The sequence below is a fragment of the Chiloscyllium plagiosum genome, unplaced genomic scaffold, assembly GCF_037043375.1.
Source record: "Chiloscyllium plagiosum isolate Xiang-an unplaced genomic scaffold, Cpla_swu_hap1 HiC_scaffold_5, whole genome shotgun sequence".
NCBI lineage: Eukaryota > Metazoa > Chordata > Chondrichthyes > Orectolobiformes > Hemiscylliidae > Chiloscyllium > Chiloscyllium plagiosum.
Genome location: NW_028270143.1, coordinates 107,557,436 through 107,579,876, shown reverse-complemented (window position 1 = coordinate 107,579,876; position 22,441 = coordinate 107,557,436). Strand labels below are relative to the sequence as shown.

At 42.3% G+C, this 22,441-nt stretch overlaps 1 protein-coding gene across 4 annotated transcripts in view; it reads right to left on the bottom strand.

Annotated features, from left to right (window-relative positions):
* LOC122550103 (extended synaptotagmin-2-A) overlaps positions 1-22,441 on the bottom strand; it is a 225,403-nt gene that overhangs the window by 44,167 nt on the left and 158,795 nt on the right. For all 4 annotated transcript variants that reach the window (XM_043690689.2, XM_043690690.2, XM_043690691.2 and 1 more), the window contains exons 8-10: positions 9,536-9,656; positions 4,512-4,688; positions 1,373-1,455 (exon numbers count right to left, since the gene is read on the bottom strand). In XM_043690689.2, the coding sequence (XP_043546624.2) occupies positions 1,373-1,455; positions 4,512-4,688; positions 9,536-9,656 (381 nt within the window). The remainder of the gene's footprint in view (positions 1-1,372; positions 1,456-4,511; positions 4,689-9,535; positions 9,657-22,441) is intronic.

Genomic DNA, 22,441 nt, shown 5'->3' with positions numbered 1-22,441 from the left:
TGAAAAATCCTGTCAGGTTTCATCAATGGGAAAACCCAAATATCTCTATTTTCACCAGTAGCACCTATTCTGTAGCAGTAGTGCCATGATATAACTTTTCAACAGAGGGAGCTGCTAAAACTACAGCTCTTGCATTCAATTTTGAGAGATAAGATTTAAAAAATTTATTGTGCATAATGTTGCATGTTTTGGCCACCAAGTGTCACTGCTGAGCAGCCTAATTTCAATAGTCTCTGTTTACACACAAAGTCTGCTGACTGCCGGCATCCATTGCATGTGCATAAATCTGGCACTTTTATGCGTGAATTGCAGGACCACGCATAAGGAGGGAAAAGGGATCGACAAGTGCATAGTAATAGAGACTATTATTTGTGCGAAAAAGTTTCTCCTCATATTCTCTCTGGTTCCGTGGCCAATCACCTTAAAACTGTCACTTGAATACAAACCCTTCATCTTTCATTATTTCAACATCAAGCGTTCTCTCAATCTTCCCTGAAGCAAACAAACTTAGCCACGTAACTGTAAACTCCTAGTCAGTGGAACCATCCTCTAAATTTCTTCGGTACCTCTCCAAAACGTTCATATAATGTGTGTGTGTGACTGAGAAAGAGAGAGAGAGCAAGCAAGCGAGACAGCACGAGAGGGAGAGACACAGACTAAAACTGTACATCTCTGGATTGGAGGAGGGAAATTGGACATGATGTTCCAGCTGGGTTCAAACAAATGTTTTATATAGATCTAGTGTCACTGCCTGACTTTTTTTTTTAAAACTACATGCCTCTACTTATGCCTAGATCCCTCATTCATTGTTGATTGCTTTATTAATCAATCTCTTCACTTCCTATGATGAATGCACAAGTCTCCCACATTTTTCTGGTTTTGCAAACCCTTTAAAATTGTATCATTTAACCTGCTTCTGTAGATAAATACAAAAAGTGCCAGTACTTCCTGTTTTTCTTATGTTTCTTTTCACCACATTTCTAAGGAAACAGAATGTCCCACCTTCAACCTCCCCGGTTAATCGTCAAAACCACATCTTTTTAGTCACGTCCACACATCTTTCTCAATGACTTGCCCTGCACATCTCCGACAAAAATCACTGAGCAGCAGCAGTGCAAGGCAGTTAAATTCCCTCTCCATCAACCAAGATGTTAGCCTCCATTACCTTCACCACACCTTATGAAGAATCTTTGCCCTAGCCTTGACTGTGGGCCACCTCATTCCACTGATCTGTGAAATTGTCCAGATATACCAACCACCTTTGCCCCTCCCCATTAAAGATGCAGCTCAACACAGAAACATCATTAATTCATCCAAATATATTGCAGGGAGTCATTTCTTTTTCAAAAACCAAAATTATAATTTCTTTTACCTGCCAAGAAAATCATCTTTGTCTGGATCTTCATCAAAAAGTTCAATCTCAAGTTCTTGACCAGGATTTTCATAAATTAGTGCCTATAATTACAATTTTAAAATATATTGAAATACACCTAACAATATTATATCAATTCAATCTGCAGACAAGTTATTGAAGCTACTTATGGTCTGGAAATTCTTGAGTCAAATACCAATCTGTTATTTAGAAATGACCAAATTTTCTTGCACCACTTTAATATAAAAGCGAGTGTTAGCTTATAACAGTCCAGAGCAGCACTGCTGCCTCTCAAATTGCTCACTTTCTGTCCACTTGTTTGATCATTTAGTGTCTTTGTCTTGCAGAAAATGCAGTAATTGAGATTACTTCTGCTCCTGGTTATTATCCTTAAAGTGAAGGCTCAAAATGTCAAGTTGTCAGCTATCCCAGGAAAAAAAAACCAGAACTTCAAGCCCAGCTCACATTTGCTCTTAATTCAAATTGTGAAAGATCATGTTATTCTCAAATGAAAACTGCATATACTCGTCAGAATGGAATAGAATCCCTATATTGTGGAAACAGGCCATTCAGTCCGACAGGGTCACATCGATCCTCCGAACAGCTTCCCACACAAATCCATCCCCCTATTTCCCTAACCTGCACAACTCTGGGCCCTAAGGAGCAATTTAGCATGGCCAATCCACTAACATGCATCCCCTTGGACAGAGAGGAAACCAGAGCACCCAGAGGAAACCCATAGACACACTGGTAGAATGTGCAAACTCCACTCAGTCACCTGAGTGTGGAATCAAACCCAGGTCCTTGGCGCTGTAAGACAGCATTGCTAGCCACTGAGCCAGTGTACCACCTCTGTTCTTGTTCTCCAGACATCTTCCTGAGAACTTCTGAGAGATACAGGAGTTTCACTTTAGAAAATTCTTCCACAGTATGTGAGTATCGCCAGCAAGACCAAGATTTTATTGCACATCCCCAACTAATCTTGGACTGAATGACTGCTCGAGAATTTGAGGGCAGTTGAAAGTCAATTACATTCCTGTGGGTCTGGAGTCACACGTCAACCAGATCAAGTAAGGAAAATTGTTTTCCTACCCTAAAGTGAACCAGATGGAGTTTTTGTTTTTACGTCAACCGATGATAGTTTCATGGTCATCATTACTGATAATATATTTCAATTCCAGAATTATTACCAATTTAAATTCCAAACAGAGTCACAGTGAATGTGAACAAATGGCCCTGCAGCATTAGCATGGGCTTTTGGATCATGAATCCAGTAACAATACCCCTGCACTACTGTTGTTCTGTACAAAAGCAATTCATGCTGTTCTTAGCCTTAAGCTGTCTGTGGCAGCTATCAGGATTGTGAGCCTCCCCACTGACTCATTAGCGAGGTCGAGACCACAGGCCCCATAAACTCCAACCCTGAAGTCTCCCAATATTTTCAAAGCTTAGCCCTTTATTGATAGCTGCATGAATTTCATATCCTATCAAGCATTTAAGGACAAGAATTTAAACTGTTTAAAGATATTTAAGGCCTCCACTGAAGCTGCTGGCAAAGGAAGAAAGATTGTGCCAAAGCCTGCCACTGCACTATAAAGACCTAAGACCGCAGAAGAAAAGCAGAAGCCTGGCACCCATGAAGGAGCAGGAAGGTCCTCTTTCTAGAAAGTTGCAGGATGCCACCACACCATACACCAGAGACATCTCTGTTCTTAGTCATTGGCATTGCCTCCAACTCCCTCCCCCTTCAGCTCCTACTCTGCCTCCAGTGAGTTATCACTGTGCAGAAAATGACTATCCTCAAGGTCCACACCCTTCAAAGGGACCATATTATGGAGAATACAGCAGACCACCATAAGGCATGGGTCCTACTGCCCTCTCCAATGTAATGTCCTAGTTGTGAACCTAATGTGTTTCTCAGCATCAGGAAAGAGACATCCGTCACATTGGTAATGCAACCCTGTGATGCTGCCTAGGAGACACTGCAGAAGTGACTGGTGCTCAGGTCCTTGTGACCATCTTCCAAGAGAATTACCTAGATCCAATGTTTGCTATTCGGTTTCAATAAAGGCTCTGGATAAAGCTCACACCTTTACTGTCGGAGTTACATTTCAGTACCACCTCAATCAGCTTATGGCGATAAATAGGTCAAATGCTTTAACACACATGTACATTAAAACAAAATTCATCAAGGGATGTGGGCATCATTGGCTTGGTCAAAATTTCTTGTTAGAAACTAGATGAACTCAAAAAGCAGTGGTATTCTGACACTGCAGCTCACTGTTTACTCTTCCTCAGTCACATGCTCCACGGCCAGCAACTGCATGTACCCTCCATATTCCAGGACCTCCAAGTCCCCGTCAGTAAAATGGCATGCAAATTTTCCTCTGCCCTGTGTGTCTGGGGCAACTGACAGGAACAATGCTGGGCAGCTGCAGACTATCAGTGTTGATTGGGTCATAGCTGGGCTTTAAAGTTGGCATTGGCACCTAAAATCCCGGGTGATCCCAGCAGTGGCCAGTACTTCCACCTATGGCAAATGGGAGAATACGACAGCGGGGCACCATAGAGCGTGGTGTATTGGTAATGAGGCACGTTTGGGTAGACAGCCTGCAAAACTTTGCTTGGGCTTTTGGAGAGGAACCCTTCATGAAAGCCTGCAAAATTGACAATTAGCTGATTTCTGGTAAAATTCCATCTACGGTCCATGCAGCTGACACTGATAGCTACTGCACCCTGCAAAATTGAGAGAAATTGACTTTTAATAAGCCCACAATGAGTTTAATTGGTCTCATAATAGGCTTTGATGAGTCTCAAGGCCTGTGTGCTCTCTTGTTTTTGAGAAAAGTGGGATGGCCAGAAACAAAAATGCCTTTGACTACATAATCGTGGCCATTTTCTTTTAAAACTAGCTTGCCTCCAATACAGCTTGATGTGGAGCCAGCAAAATCCAGCTCCTCATGTTTCAGTGGGTTTCAAATTGATGTTAATCATGAGAATCTTGCTCTTAAAACTGTCCAAGTGTTGGGTGACGGGAAAAAGTGCTTGAAGGGTTCTGGAGTGTGGGCAGTCATATAATGAAATATTACCTAGACCTGTACAAAAAGGAATTAGTTTAGCTTCTTGTAAGGATGGTTACCTCATAAACCTCGTTCCATTTTGGATTGAGATTTTCTTTGATAGTCTTACTTTGGAACATCTGGTTACCAATATAGAGAATGCCATATGGGTCGGATTTTCCTTTCACAAGTCCCTTCATGAACTTGTCCTTCCATTGCAGATCCTGAGCTTCAATGAAGTGTATTCTCAAAAGCCCCTAATAAAAGACGGAACACAATTTGTTAAATATAAAACTTCAGTAACATACACAACCCAGCAGAATAATTACAGAGTACAGTACTTTAAAGAGAGGTTACACTAAGAAATTTTATTGAAGAATTCCAAGGATATCAGCTATCATGAATCCTTAATCACAGATAACAAATATGTAGACTTTTGATTCTCAGGAAGGAGGCAAGAGATCAAAGAAAGCGATTATATTTGTCAATATTTGTATCAGGAGCTTTGCACAGAATGATTTTCATACTTTTCCTCTTCCACCCTTCCTCTTGCCATTACATTAAGTACATATGGTTTAACAGTGATCAGCAGAAATTAACAAGTAAGCTATTGCTATTGACCTTGATCTTCTCCTAATCTGTACTTCATGCACTCACTTTGAGGATAGTTCACTAAACAAACAGTGTGGCAATCTTAGCTGAATATTCTTTCTCGCCACAATATGCAATAAAAATGCCCCTGACTAAGATCAAATCCGCACAAATCTATGTCTAAAAATCACATATGGTTCATGCCAAACACATTTCTCTAGGCAAGGCAAAAAAGTTAGTGTCATGCTAATGAAATCCCATACACAAATCATTATAATTATAGACAAGTTTGTTAAAAGTTTCATTTTGGGAATGTTTAATGAAAGGTAAAATGGAATTTTGAAGGGGGTCTTGGAATCTCCTACAAATTCTATTTGACAACAGGTTTAAAATTTACTATAATCGTTTGAGGAAGTAATAAGCAGGATAAAAGGGAGGCAATGGATATAATTTATTTGGATTTTCAGAAGGCGTTTGATAAGGTACCAAACATTAAGATACTTAAGGTAAGAGCCCAGTGTTGGAGATACTATATTAGGAGAAAGTGAAGACTGCAGATGCTGGAGATCAGAGTCAAGAGTGTGGTCCTGGAAAAGCATAGCAGGTCAGGCAGCATCTGAGCAGGAGAAGTGACATTTTGGGCAGCATGGATAGAGGACTAGCTAACCTACAGAATACAGAGAATTGGGAATAAGGAGGGCAATTTACCTGTATAATCCCTCTGCTGATCCTGTCATTCTTACCACTTGCCGTCTCACCAATTTTTGGGTCAATTGCAAACCTGGCTATAGCACATTCACTTTTCTCAACCATGTCCTGAATATATATAAAATTAAAGTAGACTTAGCACTGATCCCCATGGCACTCCACTAATTGCCTTCCCAAAAACATGCAAGTATCCATTAGTTGTCCAGCACCCTTCATGACTAGATGTGGCAAGACTGCCAAGCATCGACTTGATCCTTTGGTTGTGAAACCACTTAACTCTATCACTTGCTGCTTATACTGTTTGGTATGTTAGCCTGGTTTTGTCACTTTACCAGGTTTATACCTCATTTTTAGGTATGCCTGGTGTTGCTCCTGGCATGCCCTCCTACACTCCTTATTGAACTAGGGCCGATCGCCTGGCTTAATGGTAATAGTAGAATGTGGGATTTGCCAGGATATGAGGTTGCAAGTTGTGTTGGAATACAAATCAACTGATGATGGTCCACAGCTTATTTTCAACTTAAAGATGGGACTTCATCTCCTCAAAGACTGTGCAGTGATCTTACCAATATTAGTAATGGACAGATGCAATCAGTCTATTCCTGATGAAGGGCTTTTGCCTGAAATATCGATTTTCCTGCTCCTCGGATGCTGCCCGACCTGCTGTGCTTTTCCAGCACCACTCTGATCTAAACAGATGCAATCAGTCCATGAGGCAGATTGGTGAGGATGAAGTCAAGTATGTTTCTCCCTCTTTTTGGTTCCAGCATCACCTGCTGCAGACCCGTCTGGTAGCTCCATCCTTTAGGACTCAGTCAGTGGTGGTGCTGTCAAGACATTCTTGGTGATGGATATCAAACTTGCCACTTGAATGTCTTCTTGTACCAATCCTCGTCAATCCTTGGATAAGCGCATGGATGATGCTAGGGTAGTGTAGGGGGGAGGGCTTAGATTAGTTTCTCAGGTTGGCGCAATATCGAGGGCCAAAGGGCCTACTCTGCGCTGTATTGTTAGCGAATTTTGAGAAGATTTGTGTATGAGATTGAGGTTCTGGATGTAGGTTTGCTCGCTGAGTGGAAGGTTTATTTTCAGATGTTTCATCACCATACTAGGTAACACTTTCAGTGAGCCTCCGAATGAAGCACTGGTGGTGTAGCCCGCTTTCTATTTATGTGTTTGGGTTTCTTTGGGTTAGTGATGTCATTTCCTGTTCTTTTTCTCAGGGGGTGGTTAAAGGGGTCCAAGTCAATGTGTTTGTTGATAGAGTTCCAGTTGGAATGCCATGCTTCAAGGAATTCTCGTGCGTGTCTGTTTGGCTGGTCCTAGGATGGATGTGTTGTCCCAGTTGAAGAAGTGTCCTTCCTTACCAGAATGTAGAGATACTCGTGAGAGAGGGTTATATCGTTTTGTGGCTAGTTGATGCTCATGTAACCTGGTGGCTAGTTTTCTGCCAGTTTGTCCAATATAGTGTTTGTTACAGTTCTTGCATGGTATTTTGTAAATGACGTTAGGTTTGCTTATCCTTATATACAGATAAGGAAGAACACCACTTCGACTGAGACAACACATCCATCCTAGGACAAGCCAAAAACAGAGACATGTACAAGAATTCCTTGAAGCATGGCATTCCAAACAGAACTCTATCAACAAACACATTGACTTGGTCACCATTTATCACCCCCTGAGAAAAAGAACAGGAAATGACATCACCACAGGAAATGACATCAACCCAAAGAAACCCAAAAACACAAATAGAAAGCAGGAATCATCAGGAGTGCTTTGTCCGGAGGCTCACTGAAGAGGTTACCTGGTATGGTGATGAAATGTCTGAAAATGAACCTTCCAGCTCAGCGAGCTGTATTGTTCTATGTTCGCCTACACAGAATATATTCTGTCCTGTTCAACATGGGGAAACAAAAATCCATCAGCTGACATGGTTTAACCTGACACCATGAGACTTCATCAGATTCAGAGTAAAGACTCTGAGCGCAGGTCCCTTCCAACAGTATACTACTGTCCTTCCACCTCTCTGGGTCTGTCCTGCCAGTGGGACGGGGCACACCCAGGGATGGTGATTGACGTGTACCAGATATTTTGTGAAAGGAAAGTATGACTACATCAAGTTTTTTTTTTGTCTAATCTGTGAGCTAGCTCTCCCAATTCTGGCACTAGCCCCACATGTTAGTAAGAAGGAGTTTGCAGGGTTGACAGGACTATTGCTGTTAAGGATACCTTAGTTGATGCCAGATGGTCCATCCATTTACACTACTATTTTCCTTAGTAGATGGTACAAACTGAATGAAATAGTCTAGCAAGGCAGAGGACAGTTTCGAGTCAATCAGATTGCTGTGGATGGTTGTTTATTAGTGAATTAGAACAGTCTTCCCAACAATTGACAACGGTTTTCAAAATGTTCCCAATATTTACCACACTATGTTTTTTCCTTTCAATCTGATGTTATCCTTACCTTCCCTGGGTAACCCTGGTTGGTTTATCCCCTTCCTAGAACCCTTTTTTTTCATTGGATATATCTTTGATGTGAGTCATTTTCTTACTGTCTGTCATTTTTCTTCAACTTTACTTGCTCCCAAATTCCTTTCCCAGTGGACTCCATCGAGCTGTACCGTCATTCGTTTGTAATTACTCTTATTTAAAGTTAGCTCATTTGTTCCAATCCAAATTCCTCCATCACAAAGTAAATGCTAAGTTCTACTGTATAATGGTCACTATTTCCTAGGGGATCTTTTACTCTGACATAATTTATTAAATCTACCTCATTACAGATCATCTGATTCAAAACAGCCTGATCCCTAGCTGGACTCACAATACATTGTTCTAGGAAAGTGTCACAAATTCACACTATGAATTCTCCCTCATGACTATCTTTGCCAATTTGACCATTTCAATCTACGTGAAGACAGCAAGTGCTATGGTTGCAACTCCTAGGAATTCTGAACACAAATTAAGGCTGAAACTCTAGCACAATACTGAATGAACACTACACTTTTGAAACACTGTCATGCTTTAAAACTAAAGTTTTGTTTGCCCTCACATTCTGATTAATAGATCCCATGACAGTGTTTCAATGAAAAATAGGAGAGTTAATCCATTCAATACCCCTCAATCAACCTTACAAAATCAGATTATTTGGTCGTTATCCATTGTTGAAGGCAAACTGCCTTCTGTGCTTCCTACATTACCAAGGTGCCTACACTTCAAAAGCTGTAAAAAAACTTTGGAAAATCCTTTGTTCGTGAAAGACAAAATGCAAATCTTTCTATTTTGATAAGTAGTCCCAGGTGTGTCATTTTAAGCTTTCAAAGGCCTGAAAAAATTAGTGATAGTCAATTCTGTGATCCATTTCAACTTCTTCGACCATCTCAATGAGTTTTGTATCATCCACTTTTTAATGTAAATATCTCAAACTAAATATCCTTGTTTGTCCAATAAAAAGATACAAATTACCAAAAGAAACCCACAATTTGTTTTGAAATTTTCCAATGGGCTCCTGGAGGAACCAAATGTTCACACCCAAGAGTAAACCCTGATAGACTGCAATGCCTTGCACATAAAATGTAATACACAAAAGTTTAGGCAAACCACTCTTAACTCCATTCATGAAGTCAAATGATACTTTCACATTCTGCTACACTTCCAAAGCTCTGCACCACCACACTTTAGCCCAAGCAATTAATATTCATAAGTTTTCCTCATTGTTGACTGTATAGGCGGCCTTTTGGCTCATCATGCCTATTCTAACTATGCTAGAACAATTGTCCTAACCAGTCAACACACCGAGACTTACTTTTGGTACAGGAAAACGCAGTTCAGCCAGATGCACCTCATCAACCAGTGGTACTGTGATCCGATTGGGCAAAACCAGATAGTTGGAAATAATGTCAAGGATGATCGTATCTGACATGCCACTGAGGAAAAATGGAAATGTTAACCTTCCAACACGATACAAAATACATGTATTACTCCATTCAGAACACACTTGAAATTCATAATGATATTACCACAAGAAATTACTAATTCAAAACAATGAAAAGTCATCTGTATTCTACACTCTCTTCTGCTACCCGAAAGCAGTTTGTATGGTAAGAGCTGTCTGTATCGCAAGCAAAACAACACTTTTCACTATCGCGGTACATGTGACAACAATAAAATCAATCAATCTGGAAAACTGGCCAGAATTTTAATACTTCATGCACTAAATACGCAACAGACACCTTTAACATCGACGAATTTCACCAGCCCCATATTCAAGAATGATGCCTGATTCTGTGCTCTATCAGGAACTTGCATACTTCTAGACCTTTCAGATGCCTAGACAGTGAACTTTTCTTTTGTTTGAAACTGCCACCAAATCAGAGGCCAGCAGACAGTACAAGCAGGACAAAGCTGAAAATATGTTGCTGGAAAAGCGCAGCAGGTCAGGCAGCATCCAGGGAACAGGAGAATCGATGTTTCAGGCATAAGCCCTTCTTCAGCCTTTCCTGAAGAAGGGCTTATGCCCGAAACGTCGATTCTCCTGTTCCCTGGATGCTGCCTGACCTGCTGCGCTTTTCCAGCAACACATTTTCAGCTCTGATCTCCAGCATCTGCAGACCTCACTTTCTCCACAAGCAGGATAAAGCCAACGGAAGCCAGATTGTCCAGGTGTCCGTAGTTGCACAATGAGAAGCTAAGTTTTTTTTATGACCACACTATACTCATCCGTCCTTAGGCAGGAAAAGGATAAGAGAAGATACAAAACAAGTTTTCAAAGTCATGAGCGATTGTTCAGAATAGATGGAAAGCAATTATTCCCAGTCATGAGAGAATGGAGAACCAGAAGACAGTCTTAAAGTATTTTAAGAAAAAAGCAAACGTGAGGTAAAGAAAAGTCCTTTTCATATGATGGATAGTTAGGATCTGGAATGCACTGCCTGGAAGTGTGTTGGAGGCAGGCTCAATTTTCTTAGGGACATTAGTAAATTATTTAAAATGAAAAAAATGTGCAGATTATGGGGTAAAGGCAGGAGAGTGGCACCAAGACAAAATGCTCAGAGAGTTAGTGAAGACATAATGGGCCAAACAACTTCCATCTGCCCCACAACAATTCTATGATTTCTGTTAGCTTTCCAGCAACCCCCTATGAAGCTTGCTGAAAGTTTGCTTTTTTACACTCCAACTTTAACTGGTTTGTTTACTTTAAGTTCCTGTGACCAAACAGCAATTAAACTCAAGATGGCCTAAACCTCCGATAACATGACAAGTGGAACGTGTGTTCTTAAAGGTCTGGTTTTAAGTCCCACTTGTCAATATATCCAATCAAGTTGATTAAAAATAAACAGGCTCAAAGCAGATTTCTTTCCTAATTCAAGTTGCAAGTCCAAAAATACATAAGTTACTTTTAATAGAGAAGAATAAAAAGGGGCGAGGGGGGTTTCGGACTGGAGGCCAATGGTAGGTCCACAAGCACAAGGGTGGAAATAGGAGTTGGTGCAAATTAAGACACAAACACATTTGGATGATGTCAAGTTTGACGGACAGAGCAAACCAGGAATACACTGAACTATCTAGGCTTGAAGTAACAAGCGTCTATTATAGTAGATGAGACAAGTTGAGTGATGATATGGAGATGAAAATACATGGTCTTGTGACTATAAATACAAGACAAGAAGTTCATCTCAGGATCAAATTTGGCACAAAGGTTGCGAACATTCTAACATATTTTGGCTTAATTTCGGATTGTTGTCACAGAGTGAGATGAAGTATTTAGTGAGAGGCTAGCAATTGGAAAGGAGTTTGAAAAAGATGGCTTCAGTCATTTTGCCGGTTAGGAATTCTTGCTCATCCAGTGCTGAACAACAGAGAATGTCAGCCTTGAGACTTAAGTCAGTGACATTTGTGCCTCCAAGTTTGAGAATAGCAAGCCCAAGATCCACTCCAGGGCTTGAGCACATAAAATCAGTACTGGGCGCCATCAAGCACAGGTAAAAAATAATGAGGCATCTTCAAATGGATGTTGCTCATGGGAAGTATCTGGATAGAACTTAAAGGGTTAAGAGTGGATCCTTGGGGGAACATTGGAGATAATAGTGTAGGAGCAAGAACAGAAGCCATTGCAAGTGAATGTCTGATGACAATTAGACAGCTGAGAATGGAACCAGTGGTCCCCACCCAGCTGGATGACACCAGGTAAGTGCAGGAGGAAGATGATATGATCAACTATGTCAAAGGCTGTGAACAAGTTGAGAAAGATGAGGAAGTGGTTTCAGAATGATCCTCCACCGTACCCAACCACACCAATGCTTGACATACTACATTTATCTATTTCGCAAATTCTGAAGTGATACTTTGCAGTAGTCAGCGCACAGTGACTGAATATTTTGTTTCTCACTATTATGAGATTCACTATCACACTTGGTATTAGATCAACATTTTAACATTGAAACAAAGAACCTAATGTACCAGCTAGCTAGAACACCTTCAACTGATCCCAAAACAGAAATATACACAGACACATCTGTACTAGTCTAGATTAGAGTGGTGCTGGAAAAGCACAGCAGGTCAGGCAGCATCCGAAGAGCAGGAAAATTGACGTTTTGGACAAAAGCCCTTCATTCCTGATGAAGGGCTTTTGCCCGAAACGTCGATTTACCTGCACCTTGGATGCTGCCTGACCTGCTTTGCTTTTCCAGCACCACTCTAATCTAGACTCTGATTTCCAGCATCTGCCGTCCTCACTTTTGCCACATCTGTACTAGTGTTAAGACACGGGGTAAACCCTCCTGCTAAATTTAAAACCAACAACACAGAAAAGACTTTTCCTGTACAGTAATCTGTAAAACTTCGACTGGCCAAGAACTATTTAAAGCAAACAAAAAACAACTTTATTTCTTCAAGTATAACAGAGAATAATTAACTCACCACTACTCACCATTCCTTATTCTAACCTGTTACCTTCCCTTCTATACTACTAGTCCGATAAAACTCCCAATTAAGATTTACAAAACAACACTTCTTATTTCAAAACCGGGCAGCTGTAGGTTCTTGTCTTCGGATCTTCCTATGTCTTCTTTTCTCCTTGTTAGGTATTTCTGCATCACAGGTTACTGATCAAAAAGGTACTTTTAAGAGAGCGCTATTTTTCAAGCAGTCTGGTACATGCTGGGCTTGGCAGTTCTCCTCCAACTGTTCAATTTTCCCCCGGTCTTATACCCCAGAGCATCGGATTGTGTTATTGGCCTTTAAGATTGTCAATATACTCAATTCAAACTTGATTAGAAATTGGCATTTTTCGGTGTATAATTTAAACTGATTGGCCAAATTCAAATTTGTTTTTGTCTCCAGGCCACTCAGCGAGTGCTGTTTTTTCTTAATCAAAATATTGCTTTGTAAATTTTCCAGCACTCTGTGTACTTGCCAAGTCCTTCACTCTCTTAAAAGTTCATCCATATCTTCATAACACTAGATGAATGGTAGCATTTGAATTAAAACAGCCAGCAAGTGCACCAGAAACCTATATGGAGCCCCTTTGAGAATTTTACTTCTTTTGTCAATATCAGTAACTATGTAGGTTGCTGCAACTGAAATGTCATTCTCTTAAATTTATTCTGATTTAGACTGAGTATCACAATGGATAATGTCTAATAGAATACAGAGATGGAATTATATACTTTTACGAAGTGAACACTATTTGAACTCGTACTTTGAGACCAGTTAGAGTGCTACTAATCAGGCGTCCAAAATAATTCTGATCTGCCAGAGATTTGCTGATGATCAAGTTATTCAGAAAGCTAAATTATAGCTCAAAGCTAAAGCAGGAAAAATAAAGTTTATTTTAAGAACTGCTTTGATTTGCTTATTATTAGGGATCAGGGCAAAAAAAATGTAGCTGTATTAAACATCCCAATATAACTCATATCATTCTTAATTTGCTGAACGGTGTAATGTTCAGGATGTTGCAATTTAAAAGAGGAGCTTGAAAACAATGAATAGGCTATCAGAGTACAACAAATAAACAAGGTTAATAACAGAAAAATCAGGAAAATGATTTGAATGAAGGCTGTAGAAAATTTACTAAATTAGCCAGGAGGGTGAGCTCAATAAGTGAAAGATTTTGGTTGCACCCAAACCTCTAAATCCACTTTTAGACAAAGGGTTCAAAAAAGAATAAATCTAAAAATGATCAAATTCAATGAGATAGTTCATCTTATGCAACAATTGCTGGCAGCCCTGCCTCTGAACAAGAAACTCTGGGTTCAAGTCCCATGCCAAGATTTGACAGCCACGGAAAGCGCATTTATTACCATAAGACATCGATGCAAACATGGGCCATTTAGCCCATAGACTTTGCTCTACGATTCAATAACATCATTGTTGATCTGATAATTCTCATCTCCACTTTTCTACTTTTTCCCCCACAATCCTCAATTTCCCCATCAATTAAAAATCTGTCCACGTCAGCCTTCAATATGTTTGATGATCCAACAAGTGTACAACCAGCAAGAGTGTGCAAATGCCGGGAGCTGAGCCGAGTGAGGGGGTTTAGGCAAGTGGGGTAGGGAGGCACTGCTGTGTTTGTTCCAACCATTTCTGCAAGGCTGCTGGTTAGATCTAACAGCAGGCCTAGGTGAATACCACGTTTTGTTGAGAAGAATGAACAGCAGCAAGGTAAGCCTAACATGGGTAATGGAAGGACAATTGGGTAATAGGGAGAGAATAGGGCCCCTCAAAAATCACTTCCTGATGAAGGGCTTATGCCCGAAACGTCGATTCTCCTGTTCCTTGGATGCTGCCTGACCTGCTGTGCTTTACCAGCAACACATTTTCAGCTCACCCCTCAAAAATCAGCAAGGCAGCATATGTGTGGAGCCACAGGAGATGGGGGAGATACTAAATGAGTATTTACATCAGAGTGTACTATGGAGAAGGACATGGAAGATATAAAACGTAGGGAAATATATGGTGACATCTTGAAAAATGTCCAAATGACAGAAGAGGTGCTGGATGTCCTGAAATGCATAAAGGTCGATAAATCCCCAGGACCTGATCAGGTATACCCTAGAATTCTGTGGGAAGCTAGAGAACTGATTGCTGGGCCTCTTGCTGAGATAGTTGTATCATCAATTGTCATAGGTGAGGTGCCGGAAGACTGGAGGTTGTCTAACATGGTGCCACTATTTAAGAAAGGTGGTAAGGACAAGACAGGGAACTATAGACCAGTGAGCCTGATGTATGTGATGGGCAAGTTGTTGGAGGGAATCCTGAGGGACAGGATTTACGTGTATTTGGAAACGCAAGGACTGATTATGGATAGTGCCTTTGTGCGCGGGAGGTCAAATCTCACAAACATGATTGAATTTTGTGAAGTAGTAACAAAAAGGACTGATGAGGGCAGAGCGGTAGATTGGACCTACATAGACTCTAGTAAGACGTTCAACAAGGTTCCCCATGGGAGACTGGTTAACAAGGTTAGATTTCATGGAATACAGAACTGGCTTGAAGGTAAAGATAGAGAGTGGTGGCGGAGGGTTGCCTTTCAGACTGGAAGCCTGTGATCAGGGGAGTGCCACAAGGATTGGAGCTGGGTCCACTACTTTGTCATTTATATAAATTATTTGGATATGAACACAGGAGGTATAGTTAGTAAATTGGAGGTTTTTTTCTAAGATTACTTATAGATTACTTACAGTGTGGAAACAGGCCCTTCGGCCCAACAAGTCCACACCGACCCGCCGAAGCCCAACCCACCCATACTCCTACATTTACCCCTTACCTAACACTACGGGCAATTTAGCATGGCCAATTCACCTGACCTGCACATCTTTGGACTGTAGGAGGAAACCGGAGCACCCGGAGGAAACCCACGCAGACATGGGGAGAACATGCAAACTCCACACAGTCAGTCAGTCGTCTGAGGCGGGAATTGGACCCGGGTCTCTGGCGCTGTGAGGCAGCAGTGCTAACCACTGTGCCACCGTGCCGCCCACAAAGGTGTAGTGGACAGCGAAAGAGGTTACTTCAGAGTGCAATGGGATGTTGATCAGATAGCCCAATGGGCTGAGGAGTGGCATATGGAGTTTAATTTACATAAATGCAAGGTGCTGAACAGTTGAAAAGCAAATCAGAGCAGGATTTATCCACTTAATGTAAGGTCCTAGGGAGCATTGCTCAACAAAGAGACCTTGGAGTGCAGGGTCATAGTTCCTTCAAAGTGGAGTGGCAGATAGATAGGATAGTGAAGAAAATGTTTGGTATACTTGCCTTTATTGGTCAGAGTATGGAGTATAGGAGTCAAGATTGGAGTGATGCTGGAAAAGCACAGCACGTCAGGCAGCATCCGAGGAGCAGGGAAATCGACATGTCGGGCAAAAGCCCTTCATCAGGAATGAGGCCGAGAGCCTCGGGGGTAGAGAGATAAATGGGAAGGGGTGGGCTGGGGATGGGGGGGGAAGAGAAGGTGCCCGAGGTGGATGGAGGTGGGGGTGAGGTGATAGATCAGAGAGGAGGGTGGAGCGGATAGGTGGGAAGGAAGATGGACAGATGGGACAGGTCACGAGGACAGTGCTGAGCTGGAAACTGAAACTGGGGTAAGGTGGGGCGAGGGAAAATGAGGAAGTTGGTGAAGTCAACATTGATGCCATTGGTTGAAGGGTTCTGAGGCAGAAGATCAGTCGTTCTTCCGCCAAGCGTCGGGTGGGAAGGGAGTAGCGATGGAGCAAGTCCTGCGACTCCATGTCCTTGGCAGTGTAGGAGGGGGAGTTGAAACATTTGGCCACGGGATGGTGGGGTTGATTGGTGTGGGTGTCCCAGACATGTTATCTGAAGCGCTCTGTGAGTAGGTGGCCAGTCTCCCCAATGTACAGGAGACCGCATCAGGAGCAACCGATATAGTAAATGATATGTGGAAGTGGAGGTGAAGCTTTGATGGATGTGGAAGGCTCCTTTGGGGCCTTAGACAGAGGTGGATGGGGTGGGGGTGTGGGCATAGGTTTTACAATTCCTGCGGTGGCAGGGGAAGGTGCCAGGAGGGGAGGGTGGGCTGTTAGGCGGCGTGGACCTGATCAAGTATTCATGGTAGGAACGGTCTTTATGGGAAGCGGATAGGGGTGGGGAGAGAAATATATCTCTGGTGGTGGGGTCAGTTTGTCAGTGGCAGAAATGTCAGCAGATGATGCAATGCATCCGGAAGTTGGTAGGGTGGAAGGTGACGACGAGGTGGGGTCCTGTCCTTGTTGGACCTACCCAAGATCCACAAGTCTGACTACCCCGGCCAACCCATTATCTCAGCCTGCTACTACCCCACCTAGGGTGTGGGAGTCCAGAACTAGAGGGCATAGGTTTAGGGTGATAGGGTAAGATATAAAAGTGACCTGAGGGCAACTTTTTCACGCAGAGGGTGGTGCGTATATGGAATGAGCAGCCAGAGGAAGTGGTGGAGGCTGGTACAATTACAGCATTTAAAAGACATCTGGATGAGTATGTGAATAGGACAGGTTTGGAGGGATATGGGCCAAGTGCTGGCAAATGGGACTAGATTAGGTTAGGGATATCTGGTCGGAATGGACGAATTGGACCGAAGGGTCTGTTTCCATGCTGTACTTCTCTATGACTATGTTCTATCTTATCAACACCTTCTGAAAGCCCAAATATATTATATGTACTACTTCCCCTTTATCTGTCCAGCTTGTACCTCAAAATATTCTACCGCACTTGTCAGATTCAATTTTCTCTTCATGATGCCACGATGATTCTGCTTGATCATTCTTTGTATTTCAAAATGCTCTGCTGCTACACCTTATCATATAATAGACTCTAACATACACCCAATAACAGGTGTTAAGCTAACTGGCCTATATGATATTTATTTTTTTCTGTCCCCTTCCCTTTCTACATTGGAAGATTTCCAATCGTTTGAGACCTTTTCAGAATCAACGGATTCTGAGAAGATGACTATGTGTGCATCCACTATCTCTGCAGATACTTACTTTAATATCCTAATATGGATCTCATCAAGTTCAGAGGACTTATCAGTCTTTAGCTCCATTAGTTTTCCAAACAATTTTTCTCTAATAATGGTTACTGTATTTATTTTTTCTCTTCCTTTTGTCCTAGCTCATTTATAACAAGGCCAAACAAGTTCCCTCCCAATCTGTAAATCCTGGCACTAAATCTATTGCAGGCAGTAAGAACAGGAGTCTCTCCAGGTCAGACAAGCTTAATGTGGGTATATCATGTGATAACAGTCTGGTGAACAGTTCCAGAAAACTAACTATGGAAACAGACATAAGCATGTGCTTTGTCAGCCTTATATTTAAGTGAATCTAGGAAACATAGAACTTCGGAGAAGGACTTTGGCCCCTTGAATTTGTTCCACTGTTCGATATGATCATGGCTGATCCTCTACCTGAATGCCATATTTCCACTTCCTCTACATACTCCTTGATGCCTTTAATATGAAAACGTTCCAATCTCTTTCTTGAATATAATCAGTGACCTTGCTTCCAGAGTCTTCTATAGCGGCAAATTCCACATTCTGATCACTGAGTAAAGAAATGTTTTCTGGTTTCAGTCCTAAATGGCCTATTCCATATTCTGAGACTGCGACCTTGGCTCTAGAACTCCCCAAGCAGGGAAATCTCCTCCCTTCATCTAATCTGCCTAGCAATGTTAGAATTTTATAAGTTTTAGTCAGATTCCCTCTCATTCTTTTAAACTCTTTTGTTAACAACTTTTTAATTAATAAATACAGGATCAGTCGAACTAATCTGTCCTCATAGGACAGCCTTGCCTTCCCCAGTATTAGACTAAGTGTATCTTTGCTACATCCTCTCTACAGCAAGTATATCCTTTCTTCGGTGGGGAAGCTAAAATTGCACACAATACTCCAGGAACGGTCTCATTAAGGCTCTGCATAACTGCACTAAGACATCCCTACTATGAACTCAAATCTCCTTGCAACTAAGGCCAACATACCAGTTGCCTTTTTAACTGCTTGTTGGATAGTGAGGACTGCAGATGCTGGAAAAGTCAGAGTCGATAAAGTTTGGCACTGGTATAAGCAAAGCGGGTGAGGCAGCATCTGAGGTGCAACAGAGTTGACATTTCTGGCATAACCCTTCATCGGGACTGGGGAGGGGGAAGGGAGCTGAGAAATAAATAGGACGGCTGGAGTGGGGCTAGGGGAAAGGCAGATGGGGTGGCAATGGGTGGGCAAAGGTAGGAGGTAATTGTGATAGGTCAGTGGGAAGTGTGGAGCGGATAGGACGGAAGGTAGAATGACAGCTGGGTCAGGTCAAGAGGCCAGAGCAGAGTTGAAAGGTTGAATCTGAGATTGGGTGGGGGGAGGTGAGATCTGGAAACTGGTGAATTGGGCTGTGTGGTTGTAGGGTCCCGAGGCGGATGATGAGGTCTTCCTCCTCCAGTTTGTGGGTGGCGTTGTTTAGGCAGTGGAGGAGGCCCAGAATGGACATGTCATTGACAGAATGGGAGGGGGAGCTGTAATGGATGGCCGCAGGAAAGTGGGGTTGGTTGGTGTGTACGGACAAGAACTGTTCCCTGAACCGTTCTGCACTCTATCTTTCCAATGTAGAGGAGACCACAGAGAGCAATGGATGCAGTAGATGAGGTTTGAGGAGATGCAAGCAAATCTCTGCCATATTTGGAATGATCCTTTGGAGCTTTGATTAGAGGTTAGAGGGGAGGTGTAGGCAGAGGTTTTGCACCTCTTACGGCAGTAGGGGAAGGAACCAGGTGTGGAGAGGGGGTTTGGTGGGGTGTGGACCTAACGAGGGAGTCTCATAGGGAGCAGTCCTTATGGAATGCAGATAGGGATGGGGAGGAAAATATATTTTTGGCGGTGGGGTCTGATTGTAGGTAGTGAAAATGGCAAAAGGTGATACACTGGAGTTGGAGAGTCGTGAAGTGGAATGTGAGGACCGGGGCATTCTTTCCTTGTTGTGGTTCGGGAGAGGGGTGGGAAATGGAGGATGAGAGATTTAGGGCATTGTTGATAACAGGAGAGGGGAAATTGCAACCCTGGAAGTAGGAAAACATTTGGGAAGTCCTGGAGTGGAATTGCTCATCCTGGAAGTTGATTTGGTGGAGGCAGAGGAATTGGGAATAAGGGATCGCATTTTTACAGCATTGCTGCCTCATGGCAACAGGGACCCGGGTTCGATTCCAGCCTTGGGCAATTGTCTGTGTGGAATTTCTACATTCTCCCCATGTCTGCGCAGGTTTCCTTCAAGTGCTCCAGTTTCCTCCCACAATTGAAAGATGTGCAGGTTAGTGAATTGGTCATGGTAAATTGCCCACAGTGTTTAGGTTAGGTGCATTAGTCAAGGGAAATGTAGTGTAATTGTGGAATGGGTCTGGGTCGGATACTCTTCGGAGGGTCCGCATGGACTTGCTGGGCCGAACAGCCTGTTCCCAAACTGTGGGGATTCTATGATTCCATGGAGGCTGAGGATGGGAGATCACCTGAGGTGATGAGATTGTGGATGGTCTTGGAGATGATGGTTGTTCGAATGGCTTGTTTACTTTCGTTGACTGGTTTACAAGGACAGCCAGATTCCTTTGTTATTTTAACAAATATGGATGTATATCATTTAAATAGTACTCTGACCTGATGTTATTCACACCAAAGTGTATATCTCCACATGCTGCAGCATCTGCCAAGTGCTTAAACACAATCAATTTGTCTACGTTACCCTGAACCCTCCTTGCCTTCCTTACTCAGTACCCAAGCCTCTAGTTTAAGTGCAGGAGTATCAGTTAACACTGGAATATCTCAAAATACTTCATATTATATAATACTCTAAATGCACTGACTGCATGTTGACTGTATCATTTACGTTGTACTATAAATACTTTACTTGGGTATCTGAAATATTAATCACATTATAAATACCATTACCTGTAGGATAATCAAATCAAAAGACCTATCACAAATAAAAGAATTAGGAGGGTAACCATTTAGATGCTTGAGCCTGGTCCACCATTCAATAACATCAGAGATGATCAAATAGTGGCCTGAACTCTACTTTCCAGCCTACCCTTGGGTGCCGCTGATCATCAAGCCCTATCCACTCTGCCTGCAAAATACTCAGTGACTCTACCTCTACTGCTCTCTGCAGGAGAGGTGAGCAGATGCATGATCTTGACATACATTTGGCTCATCTCTGCCTTCAACAAGACCCACCCCTTATTTTAAAACAGTATTGCCCAGTTGTTGTATCACCCACAAGAGGAAACATCCTTTCAGTATCCACCCTGTGAAGTCCCTTCAGAATCCTGTATATTTCAATAATGGAGATAGCCTAATCTTTTCTTCTAGGATAATACCTTAACCTTAAGAATCCCAGTTTCCTTCGAACAGGAGACAGAGGGTGGCAGTAGAGGGTTGTTGTTCAGACAAGAGGCCTGTGACCAACGGTGTGCCTCAGGATTGGTGCTGGGTTCACTGTTGTTAGTTCAAATAGAAATCGAGAAACAAATTTGTAAGGAGATCTCGTTATCTGTAAGAATAATAGGATGGTTGGGGATTTTAACTTTCCAAACATAGACTGGGACTGCTATAGTGTTCAGGGTTTAGATGGAGAGGAACTTGTTAAGCATATACAAGAAAGTTTTTTGATTCAGTTTGTGGATGTACCTACTAGAGAAGATGCAAAACTTGACCTCCTCTTCGGAAATAAGTCAGGGCAAGTCACAGGGGTGTCAGTGCAGCAGCACTTTGGGGCCAGCAACCACAATTCTATTAGTTTTAAAATAGTGATAGAAAAGGATAAACCGGACATAAAAGGTCAAGTATTAAACTGGAGGGAGGACAATCTTGAGGGTATTAGGCAAGAATTTTCAAAAGTTATTGGGGACGGATGTTTGCACGTAAAAGGGACAGCTGGAAAATGGGAAGCCTTCAAAAATGCGATAACAAGATTCCAGAGATAGTATGGGTGCAAGGCCAGGCTGGTAGGTGCAGGGAATGCTGGATGACTAGAGAAATTGAGGTTTTGGTTAAGGTGATGAAGAAAACATATGGCCATTATAGACAGCAGAGTTTCAGTGAATCCTTATAGCAGTATAAAGGCAGTAGGAGTATACTTAAGAGGGAAATCAGGAGGGCAAAAGGGGAACATGAGATAGCTTTGGCAAATTGGGTGAAGGCAAATCCAAAGAGATTTCATAAATATATTACTGACAAAAGGTAACGAGGGAGAGAATGGAGCCCCTCAAAAATCAGAAAGAAAGCCTACATGTGGAACCGCAGGAGATGGGGAAAGATACTAAACGAGTATTTTTCATCAGTGTTTATTGTGGAGAAGGGCATGGAAGATATAGAATGTGGGGAAATATATGGTGACATCTTGAAAAATGAGGTGGTGCTGGATGTCTGAACATCCATAAAGGTGGAATAATTCCCAGGACCTGATCAGGTGTACCCTGGAACCCAGGGAACTGATTGCTGGACCCCTTGCTGAGATATTTGTATCATCAAAAATCACAGGTGAGGTGCCGGAAGATTGGACGTGGCTAACGTGGTTCCACTATTTAAGAGAGGTGGTAAGGACAAGCTAGGGAACTATACACTGGTGAGCTTGACATCGGTTGTCAGGGGGTTGTTGGAGGGAACCCCAAGGGACAGGATTTACATGTATTTGGAAAGGCAAGGACTGATTAGAGATAGTCAGCATGGCTTTGTGCATGGGAAATCATG